The sequence below is a fragment of the Phaseolus vulgaris genome, chromosome 8, assembly GCF_051622355.1.
Source record: "Phaseolus vulgaris cultivar YP4 chromosome 8, ASM5162235v1, whole genome shotgun sequence".
NCBI classification, from domain to species: domain Eukaryota; kingdom Viridiplantae; phylum Streptophyta; class Magnoliopsida; order Fabales; family Fabaceae; genus Phaseolus; species Phaseolus vulgaris.
Window position 1 is genome coordinate 48,063,030 of NC_143505.1, and position 10,605 is coordinate 48,073,634.

The 10,605-nt window shown below is 29.9% G+C and overlaps 1 protein-coding gene across 1 annotated transcript; it reads right to left on the reverse strand.

The window, feature by feature from the left end:
* Positions 1-3,663: 3,663 nt before the first annotated feature.
* LOC137826406 (TPR repeat-containing thioredoxin TTL1) lies at positions 3,664-7,379 on the reverse strand. Its single transcript, XM_068632364.2, has 7 exons — positions 5,958-7,379; positions 5,657-5,849; positions 5,248-5,420; positions 4,647-4,980; positions 4,349-4,553; positions 4,160-4,260; positions 3,664-3,972 (listed from the first exon to the last, which is right to left on the reverse strand). Exons 1-7 carry the CDS (start codon positions 6,890-6,892, stop codon positions 3,820-3,822), a joined length of 2,094 nt encoding a protein of 697 aa, XP_068488465.1. The 5' UTR covers positions 6,893-7,379; the 3' UTR covers positions 3,664-3,819.
* Between the last annotated feature and the right edge of the window lie 3,226 nt (positions 7,380-10,605).

A 10,605-nucleotide genomic window follows, 5' to 3' on the forward strand; every position in this document is an offset into this window, starting at 1 on the left:
TTTTTCTCAATATTAAAAAAAGAATAATTTCTTATTTTCTAAAGCTTAACACATGATTTTTATTTGATTTTAAATTATAATAAAATACAATAAATAAATTGAAAAAATGTTATCCTTCGAATACTTTTATTTAAATTTTAAAACATAACATATTTATATTTTATACAAGTTTAAACTTATACGGTAGGATAAGATCACTGAAGGTTTATAAACTTGAAACCAGTTTATCAGACTAATATTTGGTTGAAATGCAATAAATTTGTATTAATTTTGAATTTTTTTAGATTGTTAAAATATGTATGCTTTTGAAAAATACATTTGAGATGGTTTTGGATAGGGAAATTCTGAAGTGATTTTGTTAAAGTAGCTTCTTAATAGTACATTATGAAGTGATTTTGGATAAAAAAAAAACTTATAGAATATACAATTTAAAAGTGATTTTCAAAAGTTTATTCTTATTACACAACAGAAAAATAATTTTACCATTAACCATGCTGTACTACAGATTTCCTCACGTTTTCTCTTTATTAACTTCTTCACGTTTCCTAAAGTTAAAAAAAAAAAAACTTAAAAAAGTGAATGATGCATCATCACTAATTTCTCCACGTTCTTGAATGAGCAACTATGAACACTAATTGATCACCATTTCTACCACATCTTGATATGTTTTGCATAATTTGAAAGTAAATCAGTTTATACATTCAAAAAATAACTTTCAAAAATTACATTTGTAATTAAAATTAATTTCAAATTATTGATCTGATTATGTAATATAATATACTTTTTCAAGTTTTAAATTGCATAATTCAAAAAGGGTTATGGATTGTACAGTGTGAAAGAATTTTTAACTAGAAAGATAAAGTTGAGATTTTAATATATATGTAGGTGCAGAAGAAAAATATGGGGTTGCAAAAGAATTTCCTCCTATGAAGTGGTGTTATCAGCCCAAAATATTTTGTATGTTAGATTTTCTATTTGACAATTGCTTCCTGCACTATATCACTGCACCCGATTCCAGCGGAAAAGACGAAACTGTCTTTAATTTTTTTTTCTGAAATATTTGTTTTGGATTTTTTTTTCGGAACGAAATTTTATATTATGGATTTTTTTATTCGGAATGGATTTTTCATTTTTGTTTCTGGATTTTTATTTCCGAAATACAATAATCTCTTTTCTAGATTTTTTTTCCGGAATGTATTATTTTTAATTCTATTTTTTTTGTCCGAAATAGAATTTTAATTTTTGTTTCTGGATTTTTATTTCCGAAACTCAATAATCACTTCTGGATTTATTTTTTCGAAATATATTATTTTTATTTCTGGATTTTTATTTCCGAAATTAAGGTCATTTTTGGAAATTAAAAAAAAAGTTGGGTGCAGGTTAAAAATGATTGGGTGTAGGAAGCATTTGCTTTTCTATTTTTTTAAAAATGTAGGCCCTTCTGTTTGCTTCTCCCCAAGTCTCTATTTAAAGGCAAATGTTCCCTGACAATTGCTTCCTGCACCATATCACTGCACCTAATTCCATTTAAAAAGACGAAAATGCCCTTAGAAAAATGGGTACATACAAAAATACATTCCGGACTCCTTTTCTAAAATATGTTTTTTGATTTTTTTTCCCGAATGATTTTTTTTATTGCAGATTTTTTATTTTTGTTTCTGGATTTTTATTTTCGGAACACAAAAAACTCTTCTGGATCTACTTTTCTGGAATGTATTATTTTTATTTTTAGAATAAAAGGTATTTTTGGAATTTTAAAATTGTGTTGGGTGCAGATTCAAAAATATTTGGTGTAGGAAGAATTTGCCATGTTCCCTACAACATATCAATTCCAACATGCACTCACCTAGTATTAAAAATGACAAAAATGCGCTTCCAAAATGACGAAAATAACCTTAAAAAACGAAGGGTGTAAATAAAAATTACTTCCAGTACCTTTTATCCGAAACACTACAAGAAAAACATGAAATAGAAATGAGTTTTAGAGACAAAAAATAATTAGTTGCTATAGTAACTAAATTAGAAACCATCTTAGAAACTAAAAACAAGTAGTTTTTAAATTGGTATCTAATTAGCAACCAAGGTTTTAACTACCAACTATTTACTTTTTAAATTTGGTAGCAAAAACCTTGGTTGCTAATTAGATACCAATTTAGAAACCATTTAACAATAATAGAAACTAATTTAGAAATCAAATTTTTTTAGTCTTTAAAATGGTCTCTAATTTAGTCACTATAACAACTAATTATTTTTTGTCACTAAAAATTACTTTCTATTTCATGATTTTCTTGTAGTGAAAATATTCTGGATATAGATATCCAAAACACATTTTTGAATTCCAGAAATTTTTATCCAAAATGCATTTTTAATTTTGTGTTCCAGATTTTTTTATCCAGAAAATAAAAATAAAAATATATATATATATATATATATATATATATATTTATTTTTGAACTATATTTACTATTTCGGATTTTTAAATTCAAAGGATAAATTTGAAAATTTTGAAAAATAATGGGGTGCATGTTAGAATTAATAAGGTGGAGGAAGAAATTGTCCTATTTAAACTACCTAAACAAAAGATGAATATAAACATTTTTTTTATATAATTAAAAACAGGAACATGTTTTCACTTATCATAATTATTAACACATCGATATTTTTATTTTTTTAAAAACAACAAAATAAGTTTTAGTAGTATTTAGGATTTTTTTTATTTACATTCTTCACTTTTTCTTTTGCATTTAAAAATTTCAAACCCATCAATATATAAATAAAGAAAAGTACATATTTGTCTCATTTTCTTATTTTTAATGTCATTTCAAGTTATTCCTATTTCATATTCTCACTCTCTGATTTTTTTTTCATTTTTCACAAATCTCACGGGAAATTAAATGTATCAAAATAAATATATTTTATAATAATTACTTACTATTATCGCATGTCAGAAAGAATGATTTTATATTATTTGGTTGCATGGTAAATATGAGAAAGAATGTCATGATTCATAAGTGAAGGACCTTTGCTTTAGATGATCTTTACCAACATACAAATCATTTTGTTATGAATCATGTTTCATATGTGTGAAGGCCAAATATGATCTATGAAGAATTTGGTTAAGAGTGATATGTGATAATATCTCAACAATTATGTATCATATTATAACTGGAAAAAGATTTTTTTCTTCTAAAATAGAATAATTTTGGAATTGTATTGTGTGATATCATAATTATAAACGGTTTTATTTTACTATACATTTGTAATAAGTTTATAATTTCTTTTACTTATATATATATATATTTTGATCTTACTTAATTTTATATTTTTATCTCATGTGAGATTTCCAATGTTGAGTGGTTACAGTGACAAAACAAACAGTTGAAATATAACTCATAAAACTAGAACAACAAATGAAAGGACAAACTCTGAGATCCACTCGACCAACGAGCTTGAAACAGAATTCCACTGATATTCCTCTAAGTTTCACCAACGGCACTTATGTTACCTCAACCTTAACAACTAGTGTTTCATAAGTACAGAATATGAAAAATCATTCTTGTTTAGAACATGTAATATTTTAAGAAAAATACAATGCAGTTGTTCGTTCAGGTTTTTCGAACCAATGTACATGGAATATGAATAATTAAAGGAACATCCAAAGCGTTAAGAGAATCTAAATCGATTACTTTTTGTCTATACTTTTTACATGGTGCAGTGATACGATGCCATACCCTCTTGGGTTTCCTCTGCCCTGTAATCAAGGGCGGGTAATTTATGAAGGAGAAGCAGTTTTGTAGGAATAATTTAAGTGCAAAGATCTCAGCTACTGTATAATTCAACTGATCTTTCTAACAACTCGGGGTTGTTGCCTGAAATTTCTTTTACTCTTGATCCGTTTTTGTATATTTTGAAGGCTGGGATGGAGCTAACACCTTCTGACTTTGCTAAGTAAGGGTGGTCTTCGATTTCCACCTAAAAAAGTATCATTTAGATATAAGTACGAAACAGTGAAAGAGGCACAAAAACAGATTTAAAGGATTGATGTTGGTTAAAGTTATTTTTCTTAGTCACACTAGTAGTTGCATTTGGTATATTCTGAACTTTTGTTTTTTACATTCCCACAAGCTGTGAAGTGTAAAACAATATAAAATACACCAACCTTGAGGAAATGAACTGATGGGAATCTTTTGCTGGTTTGCTCCAACATAAGTAACACTTTCTTGTGGGTTGCCTTGTTGCTAAAGAGCACCACAGCCATCCCTATTCAATAACCCTCACAACTGGTTAGTGCATTTGTAGTACTCATGTAAATGAAATTTTCTAACCCAAGAAGCCAAATATGCCTTACCAGGTGAGGTTACATAATGTCTGAACCGATCATTACTCGAGATGAAAACCAAGTTTGAACCAAATTTCAAGTCCTTAATATCTTCACCTCGCAGAATCTTTAGTTGGAGCTGAGCTTCAAACAAAGCCCTTGCCACTTCCTCGTTCCCTGGCCTTTCTCTCAATAGCATTTCATAGTCTTGAATAGCAGCTTCCCACCGTTCTAACTACATGCACACACAAAAATCACAAAAGGGTTATTATTACTGTAATTAAGTATGTAGCAGAAGAATTAAATAATAGCATAGAAATTAAAGTACCTTGGCATTGCAATCAGCCCTCCTTAATCTTGCTTTGCTATAACCTGGCTGAAACATAAGTGCCGAGTTACAATCTTCAATTGCTTTCTCATATCGGCCAAGCTTAGAACGACAAGCAGCTCTGTTGCATAACAGAACTGAGTTGTGAGGATCATGTTCAAGTCCTTCGTTGTACACGGCACATGATTCGGTGAATTTTGAGGCCTTGAAGAGCAAGTTCCCACTCATTCTAGCTGATGTTGCTGCTCTCGCCCTCCTTACCACTGCATTCACCTCTCTATTGCCTGGATCAACTTTAGCTGCTTGCTGAGCTGCTGTCACAGCTTCCTCAAACCTTTTAAACAACAAAATTCAATTCATATTCAAATTCAGATCTAATCAGGCTCAGAAAATGTACCAGCATTATAGATATACCAACAAAGCATTAGCAGCGTGAGGCTGATAATCACTACAGTTTGGTGTCTAGAGAAATGTTATGTATTATTATTATTATTATTATTATTATTATTTTACAATGCATCATGCTCACAGGTGAACTTCCAAATACATAAATCACGAGAAGAATTTGTCAAACATATAAAAATAAAGCATTCTCACCAACCTGCCAGTTGCCAAGTAAACCAGTGCTCCTATCATCAATAGGTAAGCGCTGCAAGCCGGACCAAATACCTTGGTACACCAATCAAGTTGAAATTTTGGCATATTTTCATAGATGGCATAAGCCTCTTGATATCTTAGGAGCTTCAGAAAGGCTTCAGTTTGTAAAGCATAGACCTATCATACATAATCAGTTTTTAATTAATCAGCATGAATCATAGCTGCTGTGTCCTCTGTATCATTTCTTGAGACCAATATTATTAAGCAAAGGGGAATTCTTGATATTTCCAATTTGACATAATTATTTGCCAATTGAAGGAACATTGGTACGAAATCTAAGATTAAAATAAGAACTACTTGGGGTTCCGTAAGAAACATAAAAAATAAAATGTTAGACCAAGGAAATGACTAACCTGTGGAGCTGAATCAGCACCTAAGGATATTGCAGACTGTGTTTCCTTTAGTACATCACTCCACGCATTTACTTTCCGTGCTTCTATGCATTTGTTAAGATGATTTTGAAGAGCATGAGCTAGGAAAGCAAGTATTGAATCAGCACATCCGGTTGATTGATTGCAATCCAGTGCTTTTTTTGCTTCTCCCAACCTGCATTCAAATTTGCAATATTATAAGTAAAAATAACAACAAAATACTATCATGATGCAAATCATGCTTAACATCATTGAATAAAGCATGTGTATTGCATTATTATACCTGAAATATATTGTGGCCAAACGGTTGTGAGCTCTGACATACGAAGGGTCCAGTTTGATAGATTCCTCACACTCAAAAATTGCTTGTTGAAACCTTCCTAAACCAATTAAAGCCGCACTCTTGTTGCAATGGTACGTTGCCATATTTGAATCAAGAGCAATTGCTTGGTCATACAAAGCCAAAGCCTCTTCAAATCTCCCCTGCTTGTATGCTTCATTTCCCATGGATTTCAACACCTCAGGGTCCACTTTTTTCTGCCTTGGACTCAAAAACTGTCCAACCTCATTGCCAGTGCTGTTGCTCCTCATGATATTCCCCATTGAGCCTTTGCTTGTAATTGAGTAGGAAATGGGCACAGAGTTCAACTCTGCATTTTTAGGCATGTACTCCACACTCTTTCTCCTTGGGGTATTATTCACAAGCAAATTCCCAGTGAGCTTCAATTTAGAGTTATTGTTCTCATTGCTAGTACTTATCCTAGCAAGTGCAAGAGAATTTTCAGCGGGGTCTCTATATGGCTTGCGCTTATGATTCTTGTCCTTGTTTTGTTGAACCTTAGTGTGAGTTGAAATTGAAGCTCTAGGGGATGATGTTGATGTTGAGCTTCTTGCAACAACATCTGAAGGCCTTTGATTTTGACTGTTTCGATATGTACAAGGTTGTTGTTGGTGAACAGAGGTACTCTTTCTGGCCGGGTTCTGTTCTGCACCACTCAGTCTGTGTGGCTCAGTGCAGCCTTTTTTTGTAACCTTTGATTCTTCATTTGGGGTCTTTGGTTCTTCACTTTTGCCATCATCATCACTCTGTGGATTCTTCAAGGGTAGGGAGTGAACGGATGATTTTCTAAGCTTATGGCTTTTGAGGTGGAGAATTCTCCCCATGAGGCCACAACCCGATTGACTCCCCACCTTGTTCTTCTTTGCCTTCGCTGCCATGACTTGTTGTTGAAGAGGTTTGTGAAGTGTGATAGAAACAATTATATGTGTTGTTTAGATGGAGGGAAAAACAAAAGAAAATCAAGCAAAGAATAAAGCACAGAAGCTGAAAGATATCTGAGAGGAAGTCTTAAAGTGATGGCTTGAACAGGAAGCACTTTATTATGCAAGGGCTTGTCCTATAGAAGATGTTTATGTGCATATATATATATATATATAACCCTTATAGAGTGCTTTCCAAGAAACTACTTTACTTCTTTGACTTCATTGCGCGGCTTTCGGGACACAAAAAGGGCAAGGGTCCATGATTCAATTTCAAGAGCATGGTAACATGATAACATACATATGCATATAAGAAAAATACATAACATAAATTCTGTGGTTAAACAAAGACCAAGTTAAAAGTGAAATTTCAGAGATTGGAACATGTCAGAAGGAACATTGAGGACTTAAACTCACCTCACAGTGACAACATTGGATTTAAAATGCTATTATTTGTGTATGCTGCTCCAATACTATTACCTCTGCATCCCAAAGGGGTAATAATTTAATCACTAGATAATTAAGTGCCTGTGATGTCACTGGTAAAGAAAAATGTTATTTGTAGAATAGTTTCTGTTTCTAGGTCATATATTATTTTTTTAATCAAGTTTGTTAGCATGTTCCCTCATGTAGGACCAAGGACTAAAGTAGTTTAATTAACATTAAAATAGAAATAAAAGGTTTGTTGGACTATAATAATAAGGTCTGTAGCACCATCATTAGGACCAATAGGAACATGTTAGAAAACAAGATGATAATTTTATCGATTGCTACTAACCTCTTAGAACCTTCTTCTCATTGATAAGAAACCATATCCTATGACGATCTTCAGCCAAACTCTTAGATTTACTTTCTTTACATGTTAAATTCTAAATGTTTAATTAAGTTTAAGTTATTTATAAATTTAATATTTTCAATTATTTTTTTTATTAAAAAATATGTTTTATTGACGGTTCAAAGATTTTAAATTTTCCAGTTGAGTCAGTATTTGATTTTGTGATCAAGTAAAATAATTATTTGATTTTGGCAGAAAAATAGTAAGTTGGACGAGAATTGTTTTATCTTTTAAAATTAAATAATAAAACAAAAATCAAACAAACCATGTTGAAACTTGAAACCCGACACGATAGAATGTATCTTTAATAAAGATAATTAAGATTTAATAATTTTCTTTTTAGTTCCCAATTTATAGTGTTGTATTTGAGTCTATAAAATCAAATAGTCATATTATCTCAATTATTCAAATTTATAAAAAACTTAAAATTTAATTATGTGAAAATATATCTGAATATATAAACTAATTAAACCAATTGTGAATGGGTGAATCTTAATAGTCTCTCACATAATTTAAATTTTACAAATTCAATATTTTTGGAAGAAGTGAATTGGAGTGTGTGGTGTACTTTTAGTTTAATTTGGTAGGTCAATAGTTTAAAGCATGTGTAGAATCATTTTGAGGTATTAAAAAGAGGGGAAATTAGGGTTTGGAAGGAAATTGAGGCCCTTATAATTCTCCATTTCATTTTCAGGCAATTTATTACTTTGCAGTGGATATGATATCTCTTTCGCCTAAGTATTAAAAATTAGGGCAAATATTAAAGAAATGAAGATGTGTCTATCTATATTTATATTCATAATAACTTTGGATTATGTCATAGTGTACTTGTAATTACAATTATTTATGATGGAAAAGTATTTGTTCAGTTCAGCTGTCACATCTTTCTACTTTAACCAAATCCTAACATTTTCACCCTTTCCATTTTATATTTATAAAACTTTACGACTATCAAATTTCAAACTATAAAACATATTATTTATAATTCACAACATAATTTTACATTAAAATAATCTCTATTATTGGTTAATTATATAAGATTTTAATTTATCTTTTGTGTGTTTTTATATTATACTTTTAATTTTTCTTTACAATTTTTAATATAATGTAAGGGTTTTCTATAAAACATATTTGTATTTATTTATTAATAGAAAATTATATTTTAAAATAGAAAATAGTTTTTTATTCTTATAATTTAAAATTCAAGAACTTAAATTTTATACCAAGGAACTTTATTTTAATAAAAGAATTATAAGTGTCGGATCTTAAACTTATAACGAATGGGCTTAATAAAACTTTCTTTGTTTTTCTCATTGTTTATGTTTAGTCGTAATTGTAGGTTGGGAGTTATTACTATTTTCCTAATCACAAAAAACAATTAATAATGACTAAAAAAAATCAAGTTTAAATAAAGTAATTATTTAATGTTTAATTTAGTGATATATGAGACAAACGTTGACTGCGTGATAGAAAAGAGTGATATTAGTGGCCTTAATGTGTATCACTTTAAGAATACATGTAATCTTCTAACTAAGCACTACAATATCCTTTTAAAATAGTTTGTCAATTTAATAAAAAGTTCACTAAAAGTAGTTACATTAAAATCATGAGAATGTATTCACACATTTATCCATTTAAATTAAAGAAAAAGCATTAAAAATAATTTGGTAGAATGTTATTAAACCATACTTTTTCTGTTCTGAAATAAAAAAACACTTGGAATCCATTTTGAATTTGAATTGGGGTTGTTGTAACCAGATAAATTTTTCCTCCACCTCATACACCTCATCTCTCCATATTAATTCTTAAAAGTCCAAATTTATTTAAATAATTTTAAATAAAACATGACCTCACAATTTTAAATAATTTAAGTTGCAATCCGTATTTTTACTCTTTTTTAGTAGAAACACTTTCATTCTTCTTCTTCAGCCACAGTGCTACAGTTTTTACAAGAACATTTTCATCATTTAAGCAGGGTTGACGAAAAAATTCTTTATATTTAACGTTTCAAAGATAATTTTTTTTCTGAGTTCTATACTATATGTTACTCCACATAACTGGTATTTTTTCTGGATTTTCTAGCTTAAAAAAATAAAAAAAATAAAAAAACGAAAACATAACCACCTAAAACACTACAAATTACCACTAGTCACCATAAACCACTATCACCACCACTTGAAAACAATAAAAAAACACTACACTCTCCACCATATTTATAAAGATATTAAAATAAAAAAATATTTGACTTGTAACAATATCAAATTAATAAAATGGTCCTACCTTTAAAATATAATAATGTTATTGATATAAACATTCATTAAATTAGATAGTAATGATTATTTATAATTTTGTTTCTAATTATCTATAATATGCTTTTATAATAATTTTTTTATTTACAAAATCCAAAATCCAAAATCAGAAATTTGAAATATAATTTTTACTCCATCACCTACGAAACATCCTGCATGTTGCATCTTTACTCTGACGGTGAGAGTTGATGATAATTAAACATATATTAGCTGTTAACAAGTTGGGTCCATTGCAAAATGAAAGCGTGGTGTTTGGTGTGGATTCGTGATTATGAGGGGTGTTTAAATCTGTTGAAGCTAAAATCAGTGAGACCCTTTTCCCAATTCAAGTTTTGGATAGTTGTGAAACCAATCACGTAATTTGAGTTTCTTTTTCACCTCATATCTTTCTAATGGATTTGACAAGAAAAGCATTTTTGCTAGGGCACAAGGTCCCTCAAGCTTTCCACCCCAGTTGAACGAATCCTCATATTATTGAATTCTAAACCCTTTTTGCCACCTTCCTGTCTATTCCATTTTAGAGGTTG